Genomic DNA, 25,955 nt, shown 5'->3' with positions numbered 1-25,955 from the left:
GACGCATGTGATGTCATGATAATCTTTTTGTTGTTGTTGTTGTTGTTTAAACAAACACTTGTTCACATGTCAACTGATCAGACACACTTTAAAAAATAGAGCATGAACTGCACGTGACTCATCACCGGTAGTGACGTTTAGAAACAGAGTGGTGACAACTCTGTTCACAGCAATGGCGGAGTTCGGAGACCCTTGAAAGTTCCCGGAAGTTAGCATAAGCCAACTGCCACTCAATGTATTTCAATGATGCCACAGGCGGATAAATGCAAACTGTTCTTAATTATAACTTCGTCCAACGCTGTTGATAGCGAGGTTAATATGTAGGGAGAGCCTTTGTAGTAAAACTTTTATTTAATTTAAATTTATTTTTGAGGCTCCAGAATGATGAGCAAAGCACATATTAAGATATTGATATTGTACATACCTGTGTTTATTGTGTATGTATCTGGCAAGTAACACTTGCATTTTTGCACTAATCTTGCCCTGTGTAATACTGCTGCTCTATGCGCCTTCAATTGACCCCTGGGGACAAATAAAGTTTTTTTGAATTTGAATTTGATTTTCCTGTCTTATTTTTTCTACATTCTGCAACCTCAGCCTTATACATCTAATGTTGATACAAACAATTTCCCTTGGCTTTTATGTTATTTTCTGTTTTTAATTAAATATTAACTTTTCCTATGGCATGGTCTGAAAATGTGCAATGCATTGAATGCATTTGAATATGATGACCGCATATTTTTTTGTTTTCACAATCTATGAAAGTGTTCATATTTTTCCTGCTGACTTTTGTCCTCCTGTCCCTGTGTTTGGGGAAGCCATACAGTACATGCACACGCCTTGCTCTGAACGTTTGGAGCATCCCCATGCAGCACAGCATACCATGGTGAAGACTGTATTCAAGGGCAGCACAGAAAATAAATGGCCAGACATGCTGATCTATTCAACATCTATGCCATTGTAAAGCAATTTATTTTGTTATTAAGTGCATTTGGAAAAACAAAGAGTGTGTGTGGTCTATTATATATAATCTTTAGAGATCAAGTTTAGAAATCCAGATTTGCCATGAATTAAAATCAAAATGTTATTTATTTGCCATGGAATTCCTGGAAGAACTCATTACATTGTGAGTCCAGACTTGTGTAGTTACTTGGAAAATCTTAAGTCTGCCTCAGTCAAAAAAAAAAAAAAAAAAAAAAAATTAAACTAAAAATATTTATATCTTATTACTGCCAGCGACTGTACATCTTAAATTAAGGTAACAGACTTAAAAGCAATTCGCACAAGTAGACATTGATAAGTAAGAGAAGTTAATTAATGACAGATTTTACTATGAATAGTAATGTAAATTTTATTTATTGGACATGGATCTCCTGTAAGAACAGCTATCATTATGTCTTGAGGTCAGACTTATTGTGTAGCCAGCTGGCGGATCATTGTTCGTCACCTGTTATTCTGCTTCAGTCAAATCTGAAAGATAAAAGTTAAAAAAACAGAAACATACATTGCTGTAGACAACCATAAAGTTTTAGTAAACTTAATATAGTTCAAATCAATTAACAAGTATAAAAAATATTGCACAGCAAAACATTTATTGATCATTACTTCCCGATCATAGTAGTTTACTTGTTGTTTTCTATTGCCAGCCAAGCACTTCCTGGAACCTTTGAGGGCTACATACACCACGTGATCGGCGTGTCGTTAGAGCTTCCGGTGACGCCACTCTACGCTGAGTCAGCTGAACCTGCCCGGAAGCATAACAAAGAGTAGTGCGCATGCTCAGCTCTGAGTTCGCGCTGCGGGGGAGAAAAACTTAATTTTTGATGAAGCGTTTTTTAAAAACTGAACTTTGATCTGTCTGCTAATTTAAGTTACAGTTTTGTCATCCGATAAGTGAACAACAGCACGAGACTGCGAGGAGCGCGAGACGTGCTCTTTTCCCATGAACCCGGAAGTCCAGGGAGAAGGTCTGAGTTTCTCAAATTTAGTTTTACATTTAGGAACTGACCTGCAGGGAATATTTCATGTATGTCCTGTTAGGTAAATAATCTGCGTTGAGTTGGAAACATTGAAACTTACATCGTGTCTATTCAATAAAAAGAGCTGAGGCTTAATGGCAAAACTCCTTATTTAAATTTGATGTGACGTCACACAGACAAAATTACACTCTTCCTGCTACACTTCTAATTACACTTGCGTGTGAATGTGTGTGAAAATAAAATGACGTAAAAATACTTGAACGGTTTTCAGACTCTGAGATAAAAACGTAAAAATTGTTTGTTTATTTGTTCGTTTTCAGGTTGTTGAATCTTTGTCGTCGTGGGGATGAAGAGGAATCGGGCATTGACTTTGCTGGTGGGCGGAGTTTTCTGTTTGGCTGTAATGTCACTGTACCGTATGTTGGAGTTGATGCAGGGGGCGGAGCTTCACAACCTTGGGGACACACCTTCTGGACAGGTGGAGGAAGTGAGTGACAATAAGGATGATTAGTTGGATGACATCAAAAAGTTTACTTCAATTGATCTCAACAGCTGTTAATTACTTAACGATTAATGATTAATTATTAAATTGAGACAAACAAATCAATCATGGCGTCCTTGCAGGATTTGTCCCACCTCCAGAAGAAGATTGACAGATTGGAACATCTCCTTAGTGGTAACAATGATCTGCTTGCTATGCTGCGAGATGCTCTAGTCCAACGCAAAGAATCCTGGGGAACTGGTGGGGTGGGGGCCAACTTAAGCTCAGACTCCACCCACAGGAAGGGGGGATCACTTCCTGGTTGTCAGCTGGTTGAAGAGATGACGAATGCAGCTGATGGAGTTCAGGTTAGTTTAGTATGTTAGTAAGTCCTGTTCGTTTTCAAGTACTTGAAATGAAAAGTGTACAATGTTAAAGTGAAAGTATTTCTTCATATTCAAAGTGAATTTCCCAAAATTTGCCGTTTTATAAATTCGTAGATAAGAGTGCCCCAATTTTGCAGTCAGTTGTGGTTTTATAAACACATTAAAAATGATGTCTGAATAGTCCATATTTATTTATTTCTTTTATAAAGGACAGGGTGCAGTGACATTAATAATTCACAAAAATAAGAAGATGGCTGCACCAGATTTAGAGAAACACTAATTCCCATCTATAGTCATAAATGTTTCCAAAAGCTGACTCTGAAACAACCAACCGCCTGTTTCTTCAGGTCTAAAACACGTTTCCATCACATTTTCAAAATAAAAGAGTAACAATAAAATTGTAAATTTTCCTTCAGGAAGGAATGAAGTTAAGACACTTTGTTTGTGCCTTTACTGTCTCTGCAGCTGCTGAACGTTTATCACCTCCTATCCTTTGACAACCCTGATGGCGGCGCCTGGAAGCAGGGTTTTGAAATCCATTACCAGGGAAACGAGTGGGACAAGCAGCCACTAGAGCTTTTCCTGGTTCCACATTCACACAACGATCCTGGTCAGAGCACAATTACACACAACTATACTAACAACATAGGTTGTGTGTGTGTATATATATATGTATATATATATGGCATATATATACACAACATAATTCCGTGGATTTAAATAAAGGTATGTGTGTGTTGCAGGTTGGTTGAAGACCTTTGACAGTTATTATCAGGATCAGACAAAACACATTCTCAACAACATGTTGGTGAAACTGACAGAGGACAACAGGTATAATCAGAACTTATAACATATTAAATATATTAATGGGGGTTTTTGCACTGGAATACAAATAAATGCAAGATGAAAATGGACAATTTAAAGTTAAAAGGACACAAATTAGCAGAGGCAAAGGTGACTTCTGAGGCCACATGGCGTGAGGGAGAGAGAGTGTGATGTCATCATCAAAACCAGTTGAGATTAATGAGGTTTCCAGGATGTTACCATTGAGACACAATAACAAATTTCTGTAGATACATTAACTAGGACTTCAACAGCGTTACAACAAAACAAAAACTGCCCAGGGTTTTGTTCCTAAAGGTGGGTGACTTACTGGCTTAGTCCTGTGGCTTTTTTCCGGTTAGATGCTTTATATTTACTCAGCTTTTTGCTGTCTGTTTACAGCCCAGGTGACATGACACAGTGACATCATTCACTGGTCCATGAGTTCATGTTGAGGTGTGAAGCATTATTGGATCTGGCCCTGTGAATGAACATCTATTAAATACCATTGATTGAAAACCATCTGATTAGATAAATTTGGCTCCTGTTGATTATTCTGTTTATTTGTCTTTACAGGATACACATCTATTATTAATCAATTATTGATCTGTCTTTAGCGGCAGAAATAGCTGACATGCTCTTCTTCATCAGGAGGAAGATGATTTGGGCAGAAATCAGCTATTTCTCAAAGTGGTGGAACGACATTGATGAGCAGAAGAGAGCAATGGTTAAACGGTAACAAAGTCTGCCTCCTTTTATATTCTCTTTTATATTCACACTTTTCATCACGTTTCACCCCGTGCGATTGGCTCTTTTGTTTTCAGTCTGGTGGGGACAGGGCAGTTGGAACTGGTGACCGGAGGGTGGGTGATGGCGGATGAAGCCAACTCTCATTACTTTGCTCTGCTGGATCAGTTGATTGAGGGACATCAGTGGATCCAGAAACACTTGGGTTCGTGCTCTTTTGCCTCGTCTCAAGAGTTTGCAGGCGTTGCTGATTTCACACCTTGTTTCTCTGAGCAGGTGTGAAACCGAGCAGCGGGTGGGCGGTGGATCCATTTGGCCACTCCCCCTCTATGACCTACCTGCTGAAGGGGGCGGGCCTTAGCAACATGGTTATCCAACGAGTTCACTATGCTGTCAAGAAACACTTTGCTCAGCAACAGACTCTGGAGTTTCTTTGGCGACAGAGCTGGGGTGAGGGTGCAATTAGGAGAAATTTGGGGTAAATTATGAAAAAGAGTGATGACCTGCTGTTTCTATAATCCTGCCCACTTTCTGTGTCAGACTCTTCTCCCCGCAGTGACATCACATGTCACATGATGCCCTTCTACAGCTACGACGTACCACACACGTGCGGTCCAAACCCGGCTGTCTGTTGTCAGTTTGACTTCCACCGCCTACCTGGGGGGCGGGTCTTCTGTCCATGGAGGACGCCACCACAACCAATCACGGAGCAGAATGTCCAGGAGCGGTAGGCAGGGAGCGGGGCCAACAATAACAATATTTAATGGCCCTCTTCGTTAATATTGGTGTGTGTGTCCTCACAGCGCTCTCCTCTTATTGGATCAGTACCGACAGAAGTCTCGTCTCTTCCGTTCTCCAGTTCTTCTCGTTCCACTCGGTGACGACTTTCGTTTCGTGGATTCAAGCGAGTGGGACGCTCAATTCAAGAACTACCAGAAACTCTTTGACTATTTTGACCAGCACCCGGAACTGCACATCAAGGTGAGGACATGAAGAGAGGCAGAGACATAAAAAAACGCAGTTTCAGGATTATCAACCATTACTTTATTGATCAGTTGTCTGTTGATCCTTCTTCCTGTTTCAGGCTCGTTTCGGGACTCTGACTGATTACTTCCAGGCTCTTCAACGCCATCTGAGTGCAGCAGCAACAACACTGCCAACACTACGCGGTGACTTCTTCACCTACGCTGACCGTGATGACCATTACTGGAGTGGGTACTTCACTTCCAGACCATTTTACAAACGCCTGGACAGGAAGCTGGAGGCCATGCTCAGGTAGGTCTGCATCTTCTTCATCACATGATTCACATTAGTGATTCCAGCCTGTAGAGTCCAGAGTGCTCAGATAACAGTGATGATGTGACCATATGACCTGTGGTCGTCTGTTTCCTAACTTTACATTTTCCATGTTTCCATTCAAATCTCAGAGCGACTGAAATCCTCTTCAGCCTGGCACTGGCTGAAATGCGTCGTTTCCATGGTGATCGCAATTTAGTCGCAGATTTTCCTGCACAGGAACATTTCCAGCATCTGACAACAGGGAGGCAGAATCTCGCACTGTTCCAGCATCACGATGCTGTCACCGGCACCGCCCGTGACCATGTTGTGGTGGACTACGGCACCAGGTGGCTACTTCCTGTCAGCATACGTATGCCTGTTAGCATTTGGCTGTTGTTTGGGTTTAAAAAGCACTCGTAAAGAAAGTTGAATGTTGGTATATTGTAAAGTTATCATGTTAGCCTGAATCCAAGTTCACAGAAAAACAAAGTTAACAAAGCACTGCTGGCATTGTAGCACATTGAACTGCTACATCTTTAGCGTTAGCATGTTTCTGTCTCATTTATTCCTCCATGCTCTCTGTTGAAGGATGGCGTCGTCACTGGCAAAAGTAACAGGTACCACCTTGTTTAGTGTGAGCATTTAGCATTAGCTTCCCATCTTGCCCATTCATTTAGCTTTAGTTTTTTAACTATAATTTTGCATCACTCCCATCCAATTCTGTTAAAAAATAATACATTTTTGTGCCCCATAATTTGATGTTAAATTGTACTGATAAAAGTGATAAATTGAATTTTTTTTTTCCAGGTTGTTTCACTCCATCTTAAACCTGCAACAGGTGCTGCAGAGCTCCGCCCATTGGCTGCTCCTATTGGATAAGAGCCTCTACCACCACAACCAATCAAAACCCTTCCTGATAATGGTGACCTTTGATCCCATCAACTGTTTTACTTTCTAACTGGCTGGTTTATTTGTGCAGCACAAAGAGCAGATGATTGAGTGACATCACAACAAAGCAGTGAATTCATTGATCAGTTTGATGAAGGAGGGTGAGGGGCTTTGCTCAGTGTGGTTAGTATGACATGTCACCTGTCCTGAGGTCAGTGGTGTGATCTTTGTACAGGACGACGTGATCTCTGCTCAGGACGCGCTGCCTCAGAAGACATCTCTCACGCTGAGTGAGGAGTCCAAGTAAGAGGCGGGGCTTAAGAATCAGCAAGTTCATCTTTAGGTTTGATCTTGCTATTTTGATTTCAGATGATTTGGCTACAAACTGTTTATGTTTTAGGTCGTTGATTGTTTTTAACCCAACGGAGCAGCAACAAACATCCGTCATCAGCGTCGTCGTCAACTCTCTGGATGCTCGTGTTGTCAATGCAGAAACAGGTCGACCAGTGACTGCGCAGATCTCTGCTGTTTGGGTTGAGCCAAGTCGAGCATCTAAAGAAGTGTTCCAGGTGGGTTAGTGACAGGTCAGTGGCTTGTTTATTTAATCTCTTTAAGTTTGACGTTCATCCTCATCTGTGCCTGCAGCTGTCCTTCCTGGCCGAACTTCCTCCTCTGTCACTCATCGTGTATCATGTGACCAAAGCCTCGGCTGGCTCTGCCTACCGGGCAAGATATATCTTTTATCCGCATGACAACCTGCCGGCTGTCCATGCTGAACACTTTAAGGTGTCCCAACCCGATGGACCTGAGGCTGACAACACCCTGTCACTTAGCAACAGACATTTCCAAATATGGAGTTCCGCAGAGACAGGCTTGCTACAGGTTTGACTTAAAATAAAATTCAGTATTTTATAGCTCATTAAAAACATGATTTCATGATTTTGTTTATTTTGAAATTCAGAAGCTCCGTCTGCAGTCTGGACTGGTCAGTGAGGTCCAGGTCCAGTTTCTCTGGTATGGAACCAGGACTGGAGCCTACCGGGAAAGGAGTGGAGCCTACCTGTTTCTGCCAGGGGAGGAGGGGGCCCAGGTAAAACCAGAACTAGGGCTCAGACCACGTCTGCCTATCAGTCTGGACTAGATCAGTTAGACCAGGACTACATGTCCCTGGTTTTCTCTCTCTCTGTCCTGATTCATTGTTAGTGTCTCACACCCGACAGCTCTACTCGTCCTCAGAGCCTCCCGTGGTTCGAGTCTCCAGAGGTCCCATCTTCTCTGACATCACTTCCTGTTTCCAACACTTCACGCATACAGTTCGTCTCTATCATTTAGATGGTAACGGTTGTTTTTTCTTTTTTTTAACATTTTTAAATCATGGCTACTGAGCCTGCTCAACAACGGGATCCCCTGTGGTCACTTCAGCAGGGCCTGTGACCCAGACAGGGACTTGATGTCTGATCTGGTCTATGCATCCAACAGGAACAGGAAATTGCCTTGGGTTAATAAACTAGGAGTGGGTGTGGTCACAGTATCAACACATGATTTCACAGTAAAATTCTCTTTTCTCTCTCTGGCCCAGGGCATGCTGGCAGGTCTCTGGAGATTTCCAACATGGTGGACATCAGGTCAGAAGTCAACCGTGAACTTGTCATGCGCCTTATCAGCAACGTTGCCAGCAGCAACCGATTCTACACTGACCTCAACGGTTTCCAGGTATCTGCTTTCTGCCGGATCTTCCCATGTTTCCTGTTTATGTATTAATTTGGTGATTGGTTCAAGATGCAGCAGCGGCGGACCCTGGCAAAGCTTCCTCTGCAGGCCAACTTTTATCCAATGACCTCGGCAGCTTTCCTCCAAGACTCTGCATCCCGAATGACACTGCTGTCGGCTCAAAGTCAGGGCGTGGCCTCTCTCCGACCAGGCGAACTAGAGGTGGTGTTGGATCGGCGGCTTCAGCAGGACGACAACCGAGGCCTTGGTCAGGGTGTCACTGACAACAAACTGACAGCAAGTCTCTACCACCTACTGCTGGAGGACAGGATGGGCGGAACTCAGGTAAGGCGTGTGGCCAGGAAACTAATTGTTGGAGGAGCCGGTTTAATGGAAGGGTTACCCTAGGGTAACCCTAACCCTAACTATCCACTTTCACCGTATAGTCCTCACAGGGAGGGGGAGGGGCTTCTGTTGAACACCTGTCCCTACTCGCCCACCTGACCTCACTTGCCCTCTGCCACCCGCCTGTAACAATGGTTGCCCGAAGCGATATTCAGATGCCAAAACTCCGCCCCTTCCAGCCACTGCGCACCTCGCTGCCCTGTGACATTCACCTATTGAACTTAAGGACACTGGAGGACACACAGGTGAGGACAACACCTGGAAATACATTAGACAACCAAGGTGGTTTTGATTTGTTGAATTAGAAATGTGTGTTCAATAAATCTTTATTATTGTTTTTTGTAAACAGGAAGTAGGAAGCCCGTCACACGAAGTGGCTCTCCTCCTCCACAGGAAGGGCTTTGACTGTAGCTCTGCACCTGAGCCGCTACCTCTGTGCACTTGGAGTTCAGACAAGGAGGTACTTGCATGCACACACGCACACGCATGCACGCATACACACTTACACACACTCGTTTTCTGTGTGTGTTTTTCCCTCCAGGTGAATCTAGACGACATGTTCTATCCTCTTCGGTTTCGTTCTCTCCGCCCTTCTGGGCTCACTCTGCTGCTCAAAGATGACGAACCCAGTTCTGCCCAGCAGCCGCCGCACATCAGTCGGCTGCAGCCAATGGAGATCAGTGCTTACCGCGTGGAGATGGACTAAAGAAAAAAAAATCAACACTAAAGGAGATAAATGGGAAGTTAATTAGCATTATTACGTGATGTCATCAGCTGACAACTGTGGTATAACATAGAAATTAGAGAAATGAATGAGTAAGGATAAAAGATGAAAGCTCAAAAGACTGTGATAATATTTATAAATTATCTGTGAATGTTTCAAATAATTGATCCATTTGAATCCATTTTAAAAATGTGAAGCACAATTCTCCAGAAAAGCTAATGTGCTAAAATGGTCAGGTCAAAGAAAAATGTGTGAAAACTTACACCTGGTTAAAATTGGGGCCACTACGTCAACTGAGACTTTTCAGGGACCAAGTGTTGTTTCCAGGGTAACTGTCGATGACTGTGTGTGTGTGTGTGTTGAATTCTGTTACTGCTGTTTCTTAATTTTGTTGTTTTTATACATGAATGTTTCAATTGTCTATAAATGTGATTTTATTTTATTGATGAGGTTCATTGATCTGTAATTGATCCTGCACTGATTTACTTCTTTTATAATTTTACAGAGAGGAAAATATAATTTTCTCTGTATTTCCTGAGAACTTGATCCTTTTGAAATTTGAATATTTAAAACAAAGATTTTTAATCCACAAATTTGTTTCATGTTTTCACAGAAGACACACAAACCAAAAGCTCAGAGTTACAGGTATTATTTTGTTTTGGTCCACAGCAACAGAGACAAAAACCAACATCTTGGACAAGATGCACACGATGAAGACCTTTTCACAGCCTCCCCCTCTGTCCTGTCCGATGTGCACTAAGGCGGTCAAAATGAACAAATTTAATCCGACTCAAACCAGTCTACCCGATCAGGCCCAGGTCTGGAACAAAGGTCCACCATCATTGGGAACCTGAGCCAGTCTTATTTGGGTATCAGCAGCCAGGAGCACTGTACAGACATGATAGCAGACCGGAGGGTTGTACTACAGAGGAAACTCAACAGAGCCGGGCTTTCTTTGGGTGAGCTGGCTCGACAAAACCAAAAGCTCCAACCAGAGATAATGAGTATCACGACGGTGGTTGTCAGCTTGAGTGGACCGATTGCGTGCTGCATATTTCAGCCAAGAGGAGCAGATTATGATAATGGAGAGCTATGAAGAGTTCAGACCGATAGGGTTAGGGTTAGGGGCCATCCCGATAAGAACAGCAAAAAACAACACTGTTTCTACAAACAAGGCAAGAGAGGAAGCCTTACAAAAAATGTCAGATTGTGTAAAATAATATAGCCTATATAATATATAATTATATTATATATTATATCATTTTATACTTGACTTTTCCTTTTCCCTTTTTTTGTTGCTGCTGATGGCTGCGTTACTGTAAATGCATGGCTTTGTTTGGTCGCATTACTTCCACGTGGTTCAATAAGATTGCATATGTAACATCTTCCCTCACCTGAGAATCTGTAGCCTATCGCTCAAAGAGAATATCGCGCACTTAAATCCACTGGATCTTCAAAAACAGTGAGGCCATGTTCAGGCAGGACGATCGGTAAAAAGCACTTTAAGATGAAACTCGGAACAAAAATTGGTCCGGACCGGGTTTTGTTGGCAGCTTGTTAGCGTGAAGAACACACAACAGGAGTTCCACACTGACTCGCTGCTGGTCATCGGTGGTCCAGCAGGGGGCGGAACTGAGCCCGTAACTCGTCGCCATTAAACACCAAAGAAGAAAACGAAGAAGACGGGTCCTCTCGGCGTCTCCTGTCCGGGACCAGCAGCCTCATGTCCGCTCAGGTGAGTCCTGAGCCTGTCCCCGGTCTTTGGAGGGAAACATCCCATAGACAGTCGGATGTTAGCCGGAAACCGAGTCCGATCAGATAATCTAATCACATGAGGGCCGAGTCAAAGACACGTGACAGGAAGGCAGCGAAGCAGCTGATGGAACTTTCTGACATGTTCGGTCCAGTCCAGCAGGCTGCTGTCGTTGTGAACATTTCATTTCACAGATTTTCTGCCATTGATTGAAAACAGGGGCTAAATGCGTTATTGGTTTTATTTGCTGATGAAGCAGGAAGAGTTCCTGGTCTGACTCCTCATTATGTGATGAGGGTGTTTACAGTGATGTGTGTGTGTTCCTCTTCAGGTGTGTGTGTTGTACTTTGCTAAGAGCGTGGAGCTGACAGGAGTGAAGCAGGAGATTGTTGCTGTGCCAACACCAATCAGCAGCCGGGACCTTTGGAGTCTGTTGCTACAGCGACATCCAAGGTATTTCACATGCATACACACGTGTGTTCCTGTGACCATCACAAATTACCCATAATGCATCAGTGTCAGTAGAAGGGTTCAGGTCTAGACTCTGAACCTTCAGACCATGTGAAAGGCTGCAAGATGAATGAGATGCGACAACACAAAGTGCATGCTGTGGGTGTGTGTTAGTTATGGCGGGTCAGAGACACTGTCCAGGTAACCATGGTAACTCTGTGTGAAGGCTGTTGGAACTACAAGATCAGGTGGTGTTGGCAGTGCGTCAGCAGTACGTTGCCATTGGAGACCACATAGTGACGGTGGGAGACGGGGACGAGGTGGCTGTAGTGCCGCCGCTCAGCGGAGGATAGACAGGAGACACAACTGTCATGACACAGGCATGCAACAGAACAGAAGGTCAGATATTTCCCAGAATGCAACAGCCACCAGTTTGATGTCTCGGTCTAAGTTGTTTATGTTTAAAATGTTTCTAAGCTTGAATTTTGACATTGTGATGTCTCTTTTCAGAGATGGCAGAGGAGCAAAGAGACATCCTTAAGCTGAGCTGTGATTGGCTGTCCATACAGGAAGTTGTGGAGGCTGTTGGCAGCACTTCCTGTGGAGCCATTTCAGTTTTTATTGGTAAGAAAAAAAGATTCAGATGATTCTTCAACATTTAGAGACATTTACCACTGCTTGTGTGTCTCACAGGTACAACCCGTGAGGACGAGATAGATGGAAGGAAGGTGATTGGACTCGAGTATGAGGCTTATGAGCTCATGGCCCAATCAGAGTTCACCAAACTGTGTGCTGACATTAGAAAGTGTTGGCCGACTGTGATGCACATCTGTGTCCACCACAGATTGGGGTGAGGCGTTAATGCTAACTAATGATGCTAACTCGGGGTCAGGGGTCAATCTCACCTGTGAGTGTTCTCCCTCAGGTGGGTGAAGGTGGGTGAGGCCAGCGTTGCTATGGCAATCTCATCCCCCCATCGCCATGACAGCCAGCAGGCCATCCAGCACTGCATCGAGCGCCTGAAGGCCAACATCCCCATCTGGAAGAAGGTAGAGATGGAGAGCAACCTGATTGTCGATGGCTATCACATTTCATTATTGATTATGTGGTTCTGATCAACAGGAAGTGTACGACAATCAGGAGACGAACTGGAAGGAGAATTCTGAGTGTCCCTGGTCCAAACTTGGCTCAGTCCACAGAACAATGAAATAAAGTTATTGATCTTTGTGTCATCAATGAGTTTCTATTAATCATCAGCCAGTGATACATACACACAGTTGAATTAGTGATGACATCGTCACCCTGCAGGTCCAGCTTATTAAGAACTTGCCACTGTGGAGGTTCAGGATGGAGTTTTTTGTGAGCATAGGCTGACATAATGATGACATCATGGTCCTGTCTGTGTTGCACCTGTTCAGAGGACTGTGACGTTTTTATGAGGACGCAGGCCTTTATTTGTTTTTCCTGAAGGTAACGATCCAGGAAATGTGTAAAGCAGCAGGTGAACAAGTGAAGATCGCTTAAATGAATGTGTTTGTCACTAACTGAACGGTTTACTTTCATTTATTCAGTCTACTTAGCTGCCGTTTCCCCTGAAACAACAAACGTTAATCTTGTTCCGCGTCATGAGAAGTATCAATAAACATGAAGTGTGAACCGACCCAAATAAGAGCCTTTATTTTGAAGTCGAAAGGAAGTTCCGCCGCTCCCCCGGTGGTCAGCTGACCGGCAGACTGCTGACAGACAAACGGCCCCAGAACTCAGCTCGGCCCGGTCCCCGGCACCAACCGGACCCGGAGTTTGGATCGGCTCCTGACGTGGTCCGCTGTCGGCGGGAGGCCGGACCGTTGGCCTGAACCTACCCCAGCTCATCGCTTCTGGTGTCGGACCGTGTGACTGCGCCGATCCGTCGGTTCCGTGTGGAGGCCGGATCCCGTGTGCCCACCCCCCCGGGCCTGAGCCCCGGCGGCCCGCGGACATGGCCGTGCTGGACGTCGCCATGCAGGGCCTGGCCGTGTTCGGCTTCCTGCTGTTCGGCGTCCTGTGGCTGATGCACCTCATGTCCATCATCTATGTGTAAGCTAACGGTTAGGCTAACGGCTAGCGGAGCGCAGCCTCGGTTCTGTCTGTGGTTTCTACAAACTGTCGGTCGGTTCCGGACCGGACACGGAGGCGGAAACATCGGCGGTCCTCTGCGGGTTTCTGGGCATGTGACAGCCGGTTTAACCTCCGTGTCCGACCGGCTGCTTGTTGGGCGTTTTCCCGGTTACCCGTTAGCCGGTTAGCTCTGGCGTTCCGCTTACTGATTCCGCTGACATGTCGGATTTTCGGTTTAAATGTCAGTTTCAATCGGAGCTGGCTCTGGTTTGGTTTGAACACAGTTTGGTTCCGGTGTGGACCCGGTTTGGTTCTGGTTTGGGTTCAGTTCGCTCATTAATTTCACGTTTCTCCTGATTAAATGTAAAATCCGGCGTTTTCATGTTTTAACAAGAACCTTTTTAATGTCACTTTCATTGAATTCGTCAGTTCAGACCAAACCAACAGCATCCTTCACGTTAATAATAATGATGGTGATAATAATATCAATAATGATAAAAATGATGATGGTGGTGTTGTAAAGACAAATTATGACGTAGTATTTCCTCTCCAGGGATTCATTTGTGACTGTGAAGTTGTGTAAAGATGGAGATTCTGACATAATACAACTTCTTACACAACAAGCTCTGGTGCAAAAACCCACTGAAGGATTTTGTAATCCTGGGCGTGTTTTCATCCCAATTAAACAAACATGGAAGGGAATTAAAAAGCTCCTGAAGTTCATTGAATTGTTGGCTGGCAGTTCCTCAGTTGGTCATTTCACCTGTTAGTTAGTTAGTTAAATAAATATCCATCCCAAAGGGTTAGGGTTGGGGTGTGACACATTCTGTTATGGAGTTTGAGACCAGGACTTGCTGGAACTGGCCCAGTTTATAATCCAGTTCTTGGTCACTGGAAAAAACTGAATTACTGGGTTCATCTAACTTTGATTAGACTTCAACTGGAGGTGGCTCAATACCCAGCAGTTGTAGGAGGTAGAGCACCACCGGTTGTTCTGGAGACAAACATACTTGGGCTAATAAATCGATTTTCTCACTGGCATGTATACTCTGACGTCTAAAGGACTGAAAAAGTCCAACTATGGCTGTAGAAGATTAAGAAAGCAAATTAATAATCAGTTAATGACACTGACTGGTTGTCTGGTCCTAGATCAATAATGACATTCACAGGGGATTCCATTCAGATTCAAGTCCACATAGAACCAGTGATGGACCTGTCTGGACCCTCAGTACAGTAGAAACTTGATCTAAGGACCTGGAGGACCCAGTCCTTTCCACTTGTTTAATCATTGAAAGAGATCAGGAGAACAAGTGAACTGAGTTTCGGGTGTTTGAGTCACTTTTTCCACACTGATAATCTGATGGAATCTGACCTTTGACCTCTGTCGCTCTGCCTTTCAGTCGTCTTCATCTTCACAAGAAAAGGTCAGAGGTCAAACAGGCCTTTGTGCAGCTGGCGGGAGTTTCTCTTTTGAAGCCACTTAAAGGCGTTGACCCGAACTTGATCTCCAACCTGGAGACGTTTTTCACGCTGGATTACCCCAAGGTGACTGTTGCACTCCTCCTGCTAATTACTCCTCATCCAACTGCCCCAATACCACCAGCTTTTTTACTGCTGCCAGAATGACCATCTGACCGCCCAACAACCACCTAACGCCCCACTGTCTAATTAAAGGTGTGCCGGATTTAGCAGATTTTGTAACAGATGTGTGTTTTGCAGTATGAGATCCTGCTATGCATCCAGGATCAGGATGATCCAGCTGTTGACGTATGTAAAAAGCTGTTGGGCAAATATCCCAATGTCGACGCTCGATTGTTTATCGGTAAGCAGTCATTTGACACTTTCTTATTCACAAATTGAATTTATTCTGGCATGTGTGCCGGCAGTTGCTCCCCACCTAAATGGCTTAACTTTTTGTTAGCAGCTATTGTTAGCTTGTATTCTTTGATTCTCAGGGGGGAAGAAAGTTGGAATCAACCCCAAGATCAACAACCTGATGCCCGGGTACGAAGGCGCTAAATACGGCCTGGTGTGGATCTGTGACAGCGGCATCAGAGGTCAGCACCACTGCTAATTCAGTCTACAGTCTGCTCTTTGATCGGTGGGAATGCTAACTGAGTGTCTGTGTATATTTGCGGCAGTGAAACCTGATACCCTGATGGATTTAACCAATCAGATGACAGAGAAGGTGGGACTGGTCCATGGACTGCCGTATGTTGCTGACCGCCAAGGATTTGCTGCAACCCTGGAGCAGGTTTGGTTAACAAGATAACACCATGTCTTTATTTCAGGCTGTCTAACTGGCCACAATGCTAACTCATTATCCACCCCAGTACAAAATGGAAGTCTTTTTCCATTTTGGCTAACATGAGGGCAGTAAATGTTTTTGGTCGCTTCTTTAATGCTAACGGATGCTAACCTGTGTCCAGGTGTATTTTGGGACCTCCCACCCTCGTTCCTACATCTCAGCCAATGTGACAGGGATCAAGTGTGTGACAGGGATGTCATGTCTGATGAGGAAGGACGTGTTGGATCAGGCTGGTGGATTGGTCGCCTTCGCCCAGTACATTGCTGAAGATTATTTCATGGCTAAAGCTATTGCTGACAGGTTGGCTCGGTAGCAATAGCATCTGCTGGCTTTCTGTTTAAAGATCTGCTGTCATCCAGTTGATTTCCTGTCCCCAATCTGTCCCGTCAGAGGCTGGAAGTTCTCCATGGCAACACAGGTGGCACTGCAGAACTCTGGGTCATACTCCATTGGCCAATTTCAGTCCCGCATGATCAGGTGAGATTTTATCACTTGCATCTTTCTGTCCCATCTCTATCACATGAACCAACGACTAGAACTGCTCCATTTATGACAAATATGATCCACACTGAGCAGCTGAGGCTGAAAACATATGATTTTCCCTTGATCGATTCATTGAAAAATCAATAATTGAATTATTTGGTATCTTCAGGTGGACGAAGCTGAGGATTAATATGCTTCCCGCCACCGTGTTGGAGCCCGTCTCAGAGTGCTTCCTGGCCAGCCTCATCATTGGTTGGGCTGCTCATCATGTGTTCAGGTACACAGCCAATCAGGCTGTCACAGAGCAGGATGATGTGAACCTATTCCAGTGCAGATTCATTAAACATTAAACAAAACAGCTCTTCAATATATTTAGTTTTATTTTGCCCAAAGATCACCAAGAGTTCGAATTTTTGTGTGTGTGTTTATAGGTGGGACATGATGGTCTTTTTTATGTGTCACTGTCTTGCGTGGTTTATCTCTGATTATATTCAACTCACTGGAGTTCAGGTAAAGTTTCACACTTTTATCTACACATACACACACACAGCACTCCCCAGGGGTGGAAAATTAATTGTTATAAATATCATAAAATGTAAGAATTGTTTAAAAGCTCCTCAGCCTGTTACCTGATTGGTTGTTGCTGTGACATCATGGTGTTTAGGGCGGGGCCCTCTGCTTCTCAAAGCTGGACTTCGCCGTGGCCTGGTTCATCAGAGAGTCCATGGCTGTGCAGATCTTCCTGTCAGCTCTGTGGGACCCGACCATCAGCTGGAGAACTGGACGCTACCGGTTGCGTTGTGGCGGCACTGCAGAGGAGATCCTTGATGTGTAATTACCATGTGCACCTTCATCCTCCTCCACCTCAAACTCCATAGTAGGGGAGGAGGAGACGAAAAAGAGACTGTTTTTGTTTTTTTTTGTTTTTTTTTTTTTTAAGAGGAAGAACTGAAGTGTGTGTGCGTGCGCATGCATGTGTGTATAATTATTTATGCTCCTTTTGGTGCTAAAACTACATGATGCCAGAACAAGTCAACGAGAATTCAGAAAAGGAGAAAATTAACAGAAACATTGAGGAGTGAGTCGACATTGACACAGATCTGTGAAACAAAGAGAAAAGGAAAAAAAATTAAGGAAAAAGTTGACATAAAAACAAAAGTATGAAGCAGAAATCGTTCACATTGAAACTCATCTGTTTGTGTTGAATTTCCTGTGAACTTTATTCAAAGACTCAGATGTGAATGTTAAATATTTAAGCGAAACTGATACAGAGGCAATATCTGATTTTTCTCTGTCCCAAATCTGAATTCACAAACAAAAACCAGGATCAGTGTTCAGTGAAAATAATTCACATCAAACTTGTTAAATTCAGGTGTTTTCAAATTCAAATAGACGAACCAGTTGTTCTCCTGGTTTTATTATATATCGTATCAAGGTAAAATTATTAACTTGGAATAAATTAAGCCAAAACTAGGAGCTAAATGAGCTGAAAAACTCAGTGTAGGAGTCGTCATATAGAAAAAAACATATTTGATGACAATCAATCCGTCGGGAAGTTAAAGATGAATCAGATGTCTTTGTTTAAGTTTTCTTAAATTGATTCTTATTACGTAAAAATCTAAATAGCATTATTGTTTGGAACTCAGTGAAATTTCCTCTTTATGAAAATTTCCACTGAAAAGGTACAAAAAAAAAAAAGAATCAGAGAAACTTCATCCACACCAATCAGTTTGGTTGCAGTTTTTACAATTCCTGTATTGGTCTTTTTTTTTTTGAGGGGGTGATTGTTCCCTGAGAAAACCAAATTAATCTCGGACTCGCACTGAAGGACTGAAATCAGTATACGTCGTAACATTTCACCAGAGAAACAAAGAAAAACAAAACACTGGACCAAAAAGAAAAAAACTTTGTACATTTCTGAACATTTGTTTTACAGTCTAACACTGTGTGTGAGTGTGTGTGTATGTGATCACAGGTGTTTTCTAAAGCTGCATTACTTTACTGTTAGCTGTTAGCGCTGCCAGGTGGTTTGGTTGATGACGTCACCTCCGTCGGATGAACCCCAGGTGCCATCGTCCAATAGGATCATTTGACTCTGACTTGTTTATTGTTTTTTTATTGAGTTTTCCTGTCAATGATGCAGGAATAATAAAGTTTTATCCTTTCAAACATGAATATAAATTTTGTAGGAGTTTGTTGAAAGTGCCCTGCATCGTGATTGGCTGAGCAGAGACAGGAGATGGTTGTCAGATTATTTATTTATTCATGCTACAGCTTCCTGTCACACTTACAAAATAAATAAAAGTTCAACAATTTCTTTGTTTCTGAATCAAGCCCCCCCATGCATTGTTCAATATGAAAAATATCTTATATAGTAATAATAACTGTCCCACCTGCTACCACAATGCACAAGTACTTTACATTCATTAGGATAAAAACAAACGGGACACTGTTGGGCCACAACAACAGTGTTGTGTATCTGCATCCAGACACTGATGATGTCACGCCTGTAACTCACATCATCCAGTGATTTATTATGAATGTGTTGATGTCTTCATGTTCAATTCTGGTTCAAAGCACAATTCACTGAATTCGGTTTTGATTGGTTGATGAACATTTAACGAGCAGCTGATGTCATTCTGCTGCCACCAGCTGCTCGTTAAATGCTTTCAAGATGTGAAACAACAAAACAAGTTTGAGCTGCAAGAACAGGAAGTGATACCATAATGACAAAATAAGTTGGTCCAATTAAAGGCACAGAGACTTTGGTTTGAGTACAGAAGTCTGATTCTGAAAACAAGACAAAGGACTTGATCTACAAATCTGTGTTGATGCCCCTTTATAGAAAACTCAAAAACATTTAAAGCTGCTCCCTCACTTTGAACCTCTTTAGTGGCAAGGTCAGAGGTCAGAAGGTAAACTGGGAATCTGAAACTTCTTGTTTTTGTTTTTTTTTGGCTTGTCTCCTGTTTGAAGAAATCACAGAAAAAGACAGACAAAAAAAAAAAAAAAAAACAAAAAAAAACAAAACAAGCTGAACCAGAACGAAATAAAGTTTTAATAGAAAAAAAGAGGATGAGACATTTGAGGATTGTTTGATACAAACACGCACACACACACACACACACACACACACATAAATATACACACACTGGTACAACAGGTGGGACGTCACAAGCATTAACCTAGTTCATGTTGTATAAATACATTCATTATTAAAAAAAAAAAAAAAAATCCCAGAAAAAAAACAAACATCAACAATAAATCAGAAAACAACAAATATTTCATACTAAAAGAAACATTTGAAAAGCTCAATGACACTAAAATGTCAGCAGGTAAAAAAAAAAAAAAAAAAAAATCTAACGAGCAGAAAAATAAGGCACAGAAGAAGAAGTCTGAGTCAAACAAAACAAAACCAACCAGTATTTCAACGAATCAGATGTTAGCGTTAGGTGCCAGGTCAAAGGCACGACGCTAAAAATTAAAACACAATGAGAAAATTAAAAACCAACAAAACCTCTGATGAGTGATTAAAGAAAAACCAAAAAAAAAATCAAGTTACAGTGAAAACTAAATAAATAACTACAGCTACAAGATCAAAGTTCATCATGCTGAAGAACTGAAGATAAAATAAACAACTAAATGATATAAAAAGTAAATATTTCCGTTGTTTTTGGGATTTTAAGAAAAGGCAGTTTTTACTCTGAAAATTCTCTTTTCAACAGGAAAGAGAATTTTTCCTGATTTTTTTTTCTCTGCATCACATTAAATTTAACATCGAGACAAAAACAGTTCGACTCAAACCGGTTTCTCATTGGACCTCTCTACCCAAAATGCTCTTCAGATCTTCATCGACTCAGGAATGTGCTCTGTAACCACTGTAACCATGGCAACGGCATGTGACATCGTGCGGAATTGTGATGTCAGAGTGTTTGTAGGCACAGATCATTGATGTGTTGGGTCCCTCCCATTGTTGTTTTCAGTATAGACCAATCAGAATCCCTGAAGTCTGATTGTTTGGACAGCGCCAAAGGTCAAAGGTCAGATGACAGGGTTTGATGGAAAATGTCAGGAGTGTGGCATCACAGGATCAGAAGTTCAGTACTGACTCTACAAGCTATCAGACTGTTAGCTTTGACATTAGTTTGACATTACCAGCACTTAAGCTTTGAGCTTTAGCTTTCACACAGCTGGCATCCACGCTGTTTGCTTCAGTCGAGCTGAAGACATAGAGCTACGACTTTTCAGACAATCTGATGTGGTTGGTTTTTGGTCCTGGACTCACTCAGTCACCAGCTCTGCTTCCATTCATAATGTGAACTAATGTAGCTCACAGCCAACCAATCAACTGACAGCTACTGCAGATGAAAGCTAACCTTCAAAACCATTAAAAAAAAAAAAAAAAAGGTGCTCAAATTAAATGGGGGGCTAATTAGCTAACTATACTCAAAGCTAACAGGCTAATGCTAAAGTCACAATACCAAGAGTCTAGGACCGCCTGCCAATGTCAGCTGACCTCTGGGGGAGTCCTGGGATCAGAGGTCAGATGGTGGACTTGGAGAAGGAGACCCGGAGGTGCTGGTTGTGATCCAGCTGACGGTCGTGAAGAGCGATCAGAGCCTCAATGGCCTCCTCCACCGATGCCAGCTGCATCAGAGCCATCTTCCTGTCCTTCCTGTGACATCAGACGAAGTCATATCATCAGATTCCCAGCAATACACCTGCTTCATCGATTACTGATTCATTCACAGGTCATTACTCACTGGAAAAACTTGAAGGCTTTGACGGTGAATCCACCGGAGGAAAAAAGATCCTTCAACACCTCCTCACTGATGGAGGAGCTAGGAGGAAGGAAAGAGGAGGAAGGAAGAAGAAACTGTTAAAATCCTACTGAGCAGGAAGGCTTTAAAGCAAACAGGAAGTGGTCAGACATGTGAACTGACGGGATGTTGGACAGGTGCAGTGTCGCCGATGGAGGGAAAATGTTGTTAAAGTTTTTGGATCCAGGTTTTTTGAAGCGGTGGAGGGTGGAGCCTGAAAAGTCTTGAGTCAGGGCCTGCTCTTCTTGCCCCGCACCCCCGCGAGGCAGCTGCACCACGGGGTGTTTGGACAACGTCACCCGGATCACGTTACCATGGAGACGTTGCCCATTCAGATGACTCATAGCTGTCAGAAGAAAAAAGAAACTTTTAAAGAAACTGAACATTTTGAAACATTTTCAAAGATACAAATGTTAAAACTTTTAGAAACTTTAGGTGCTGATCTATAAGTAACACCTGTGTGACATCATCAGTCAGGCTACAACTACATGACAACTTCCTTCATTCATCCTTTCATCTTCTGATATTTCCGGGTCACGGGTGGTTCTGGAGCCAATCCCAGCTCACCCTGGACAGACCAACAACCACTCAGACCTACAGACAGTTTAGAGTCACCAATGAACCCAAACAGGATGTCTTTGGAGGCCCCGGGCCGGGAACCCAACCAGGACCTTCAGAGAGAGCCACTGTGATGCCCAATATTTATCGACTTCATGAAATCAATTTGTTACTATAGGTGAAGAAGTGGAGCCCCACCTCTGTTCATCCTTTCACAAAAAAAGCAGGAAGTTCAGAGTTTTCACCAGATTTCACCTAAAGTTAGGTCCATTCTATTGATGTTATTGTGTTATTTTGTTGCTTCTGTGTTGTTGTGTTGTTAGATGCCCCCAACACTCAAACAGAAACTCTGCCTTAAAACGTGTCGGCCCGTGTATTTGTGTTTTGTGTGACTGCATCAGGTGACATCGCCTTTTGACCGGCACCTTAAGAGGAAGTGAATATAAGGAGTCGCACCGAGCTGAGCCTGAGTGGCGTCACTCATCTGAACCAGAGCATTTTCCTTCTTATTGAACAGGATCTTCACTCTCTGGACGTCCCCATAAACACCTGAGAACAAACACACCACACATCAAACTTCCGCAGTATATTATTTGAGTTAATTGATCCAATCAAATCCGTCCACATGAGACCAGATCTGAAGGTGTGAACACATTAACTCAGTCAGAACTGTGAAGCAGAAACTGACCTTTAACCTGAGAAACCATGTGAAAGTGCATGAGGATAAAAGTGGTTGTTTTCTGAATGAAGTTCTGTGGATCAGATAATTTCTCACCAAACAAGATGAAGAGGCAGTGAGGCGACACGCTCTGCAGAGACAAACGTTCACAAAGTTAGACAAGGTTTCAGTACTTTGATTGGTTGGTTGTTGTGTGATAGTATGACCTCTGACCTCGGGGTTCAGGTTGGACACCAGCAGCACTGAGTGGATGGCAGGAGGCGCTACTTGCAGCGAGACACGAGGAGGAGACACCAATGAGCCAGGGACGGCCGCCATCGACAGACCTGAAAGTGCAATGCAGCCAGGAAACTTAACTATTTAAAACAGCCTGGCTCACAAAAAAGACCCGATTCATTTAAAGCACAATGAAACTTTATTTAAACAACAGACCATCAAACACATTCACCTGTGTGCTGGTGGAAGGTGGGAGGGAACGCCGTGGCTCCATATGGAGGCAGAGTGACGCCTGAAACACATACACACATTTTAATTGTCTAATAAATGCATTTTATGAATATTTGTAGATGCTCTGACACCAGAGTTAGCCTAAGAGCTAATCCAAGGGTAGCCCCACAGTTAGCTGTGCCAGCTGCTTGTACCGAAGGCCACAGCGGGCTCCAGCTCTCCCGTCGGCAGGTCGGCTCTGGTGAAGTCTCGGCTCTTGTCGTTGTTGTACTTGACGTTGAGCGCACTGAGTTTGGAGTAGTCAATCCTCAGCATGCAGCAGCCATTATAGATGTTCTGACCATCCAGGGACTAAAGACAGGAGGACACACAGCCGCCATCTGATTGGACCAGAGCTGTAATAGGTAGAGTTTCTCTGCTTTTATTCATTATGTGTGTGTGTGTGTGTGTGTGTGTGTGTGTGAGCGTACACGTGACTCACAGTCTTGGCATGGTGAGCGTGCACAGCATCACTGAACTGCAGCAGAGCCTGAAACTGGTTGTTTCTGGTGAAAGTGATGATCTTCAAGACTGAGCCGAACTTACTGAAGATCTGAGGGCGAAACACACCACAACTTAAGATCAACACATCCCACCGACATGACCCACACGGACACTACACCAATGACCTCTGACCTGCTGTAGGACCTCCAGCGTCACTGGGTAAAATAAATTCTCCACGATGATCCTCAGGACAGGACTCTGACCCAGATTTAAGCCCCGCCCCTCGCCTCCTAATGCCATACTCCCAGAATGTACTGCTGCTGCACTGATGGCCTGCAGGGCCACCTGAGCTCTCTGTCACCCGAGAGAAAGACAGTTCAGTAACATGTTAGTTGGTGTCAATTAGTCGTCACTTCATATCTAAATTAATTTGATCTAAATGAAGAATCGATGTTTTGTGATGGGCGTGGTCTGATCTCTATCTCTCACCTGATTGGTCAGATTGTCAGTTTTAAGTTCACGGTGGGTGGAATATTGAATGAAGATTGGCTGATTCCTTATGGTGGGCGTGGCCGAGGTGTAGTAGTTCACCATGGTAACAGCTGCTTCCTCCGACGCCATTTCTAAAAATGCCTGAAAGAAGATTTAAAGATTTATAGAAAAATAGAGTGATAAAAATCAGGAATACCCCTCAAACTCCGATCCTCCGCTCAGTTCCAGCTCAGGAACATTATTCTGCAGGAAGCGGTCACTGTGGTCATGAAGAATGAACACGATCAGGCTTACACCGAGGTGCTCAGACCAGGCTGGGATTAAAGTCCAGATTAGTCCACAAAACCTCCCATAGTTTGGACCAGGGACACACTTCTGCTGCCTCAGAAGAATCTAGATCCATCAGACCTGGTTTTCACCAAGAGCGGTTTGCCGAGTGACACCCACAGCTGAGACCAGAAGCCCTGCAATTACTCACCTGGTTCTTGGTTTTCAGCGTGATCAGTTTACTAACTCGGCCGAAGGGAAGCGCCAGCGCCAGCACTTCCTGTTCTGAGATGTCGGCAGGAAGCTGACGCAGGTGAAGGACCCGGCACGGGACGCACTGAGCGTGCTCAGAAACACACAGCCTATCAGGGCCATCCACTGCAAAAAGACACAGACGTGAGCTCAGGTAGAGTGAGGCCGACGCTGACGGTGGAGCAGGTCTCACCTGTGGACAGGTTGGAGGTGCTCATGTTCGCAGAGCAGCAGAGAGACCAGGTGAGCACCAAGTCCTGCAGACACACACAGGTGAGCCCTCCACAACAACAACCTGATACAGCTCTGATCATCAGGAAGTCACCTGATCACACCTAAGCCAGGAGGACCGTGCCGGCTACCTGCCTGCAAGGACCTGACCTTCTCAGGTGTGGCTGCCTGATGATTTCCTGTTCCTGTGATGTCAGCCATACTCCTGTCAGTGTTGAACCGCCATCAGACCGGAGTTGGATCAATCAGCTGATCAACAAGTGACATACTGAATACACCAGGATCTAGTCCTGGGCCCAGTCCTGGTTCTGGCCTCTCTGAACCATCTCCTGGTCTGATGTGATCTTCAGGCTAAACAGCTGATGGAAACACCATCAGTGATGACAATGATTATGGCTGATGACGACAGGAATCAGGGATTCATGATCGTTTGAATAAACAGTTTAGATTCTCTCGGAGACCAAAATGGCCGATGAGTAACTGTTAGTTGGTGAACGCGATGATTAAAGCTGAATCTTCGGTTAATCGAAACACGTCCGACGAACCGACAACGAATTCACACAGCGGAGCCGTGAATAGGAAGTTATCGCGAGATTTGAGTCGATCAACCTCACCGCTGGACAATCGCTCGCGACACTTTCACCAAACCAAATCCAGGAAAAAAACAAACATGAGCGATCTACGCCTCGCGAGCAGCGGGAGGACTTCGCGCGGAGGGGCTCCTGTCGCGGGAAAGCATTCCTGCAAACATATAAACAACAAATAACAAGCGCGAGGGTCTAACGCGGACGGTTCGCGCAGGTGCGGTTCGATCACCAAGGAAACGCGAAGGGGATAAAAGGAAAAACAGCGGCGGGGACGAGCAGAAGGGCTCGAGGGTTTTCCCCGCGCTCACCCGTCCATGGTCCGTGAGGAAGAAGAGGAGGAGGAAGAGTTGTTTTGGTCCGCGAGCCTCTCGCTCCGCAGTCTGTCGGAGAACAACGAGCTCACTTCCCGTTTGCTGACGTCACGGGATAACATGGCGACACACGGACACACCCAGATTAGATAATCGATAATAAATGTTCATTCAGACTTTGCATAATGAACCGTCTGGTTATTACGGTGTGGTAACGATCAGATGGTCTCAGACAAATAAACTGGACCTGGAGTTGGACCGGGACTCTGGTCTGAAGAGCCTACTGATCATCAGGTACCACTGGTTTTGAGAAGTCA

General features: G+C 43.9%; 5 protein-coding genes across 6 annotated transcripts; 4 read left to right on the top strand and 1 right to left on the bottom strand.

Annotated features, from left to right (window-relative positions):
• The first annotated feature begins 1,755 nt into the window (after window positions 1–1,755).
• man2a1 (mannosidase, alpha, class 2A, member 1) lies at window positions 1,756–9,841 on the top strand. Its single transcript, XM_029515671.1, has 23 exons — window positions 1,756–1,967; window positions 2,300–2,466; window positions 2,604–2,828; window positions 3,312–3,456; window positions 3,590–3,677; window positions 4,320–4,403; window positions 4,493–4,620; window positions 4,692–4,865; window positions 4,956–5,142; window positions 5,219–5,396; window positions 5,500–5,690; window positions 5,843–6,040; window positions 6,501–6,615; window positions 6,817–6,884; window positions 6,982–7,150; window positions 7,227–7,463; window positions 7,543–7,671; window positions 7,802–7,916; window positions 8,161–8,294; window positions 8,361–8,636; window positions 8,738–8,941; window positions 9,046–9,156; window positions 9,238–9,841. Exons 2-23 carry the CDS (start codon window positions 2,326–2,328, stop codon window positions 9,400–9,402), a joined length of 3,462 nt encoding a protein of 1,153 aa, XP_029371531.1. The 5' UTR covers window positions 1,756–1,967; window positions 2,300–2,325; the 3' UTR covers window positions 9,403–9,841.
• Window positions 9,842–11,498: 1,657 nt separating this feature from the next.
• Window positions 11,499–12,006, top strand: mocs2 (molybdenum cofactor synthesis 2; the record flags this gene model as incomplete). The annotated part of the gene is made up of 2 exons (XM_029515719.1): window positions 11,499–11,626; window positions 11,850–12,006. Coding segments are annotated over 2 exons (255 nt in total), but the record flags the coding sequence as incomplete, so codon positions are not given.
• On the top strand, window positions 11,881–12,855 carry LOC115051920 (molybdopterin synthase catalytic subunit). Its single transcript, XM_029515714.1, has 5 exons — window positions 11,881–12,022; window positions 12,134–12,247; window positions 12,317–12,473; window positions 12,549–12,672; window positions 12,746–12,855. Exons 1-5 carry the CDS (start codon window positions 11,995–11,997, stop codon window positions 12,833–12,835), a joined length of 513 nt encoding a protein of 170 aa, XP_029371574.1. The 5' UTR covers window positions 11,881–11,994; the 3' UTR covers window positions 12,836–12,855.
• Window positions 12,856–13,339: 484 nt separating this feature from the next.
• Window positions 13,340–18,826, top strand: ugcg (UDP-glucose ceramide glucosyltransferase). The gene is made up of 10 exons (XM_029515708.1): window positions 13,340–13,699; window positions 15,121–15,265; window positions 15,440–15,542; window positions 15,676–15,777; window positions 15,862–15,974; window positions 16,150–16,328; window positions 16,419–16,505; window positions 16,681–16,788; window positions 16,943–17,021; window positions 17,176–18,826. Exons 1-10 carry the CDS (start codon window positions 13,602–13,604, stop codon window positions 17,344–17,346), a joined length of 1,185 nt encoding a protein of 394 aa, XP_029371568.1. The 5' UTR covers window positions 13,340–13,601; the 3' UTR covers window positions 17,347–18,826.
• A 720-nt stretch (window positions 18,827–19,546) lies between these two features.
• Window positions 19,547–25,776, bottom strand: LOC115051907 (polypyrimidine tract-binding protein 3-like). Of its 2 annotated transcripts, XM_029515692.1 has the most exons (14): window positions 25,636–25,776; window positions 24,703–24,766; window positions 24,469–24,635; window positions 23,988–24,131; window positions 23,691–23,852; window positions 23,497–23,607; window positions 23,210–23,366; window positions 23,017–23,076; window positions 22,782–22,894; window positions 22,665–22,698; window positions 22,346–22,438; window positions 21,455–21,677; window positions 21,275–21,352; window positions 19,547–21,186 (listed from the first exon to the last, which is right to left on the bottom strand). In XM_029515692.1, the coding sequence occupies exons 2-14, from the start codon at window positions 24,725–24,727 to the stop codon at window positions 21,054–21,056; spliced, it is 1,500 nt and encodes a 499-aa protein (XP_029371552.1). In that variant the 5' UTR covers window positions 24,728–24,766; window positions 25,636–25,776; the 3' UTR covers window positions 19,547–21,053. The 2 variants fall into 2 exon arrangements, with proteins under 2 accessions (XP_029371552.1, XP_029371551.1); XM_029515691.1 differs by having other exon boundaries at window positions 24,703–25,756.
• Window positions 25,777–25,955: the final 179 nt, after the last annotated feature.

The sequence above is a fragment of the Echeneis naucrates genome, chromosome 12 (genome assembly GCF_900963305.1).
Source record: "Echeneis naucrates chromosome 12, fEcheNa1.1, whole genome shotgun sequence".
Taxonomy (NCBI): Eukaryota; Metazoa; Chordata; class Actinopteri; order Carangiformes; family Echeneidae; genus Echeneis; species Echeneis naucrates.
Note: the sequence above shows the minus strand (reverse complement) of the source record. Positions and strands in the feature narration are given on the sequence as shown.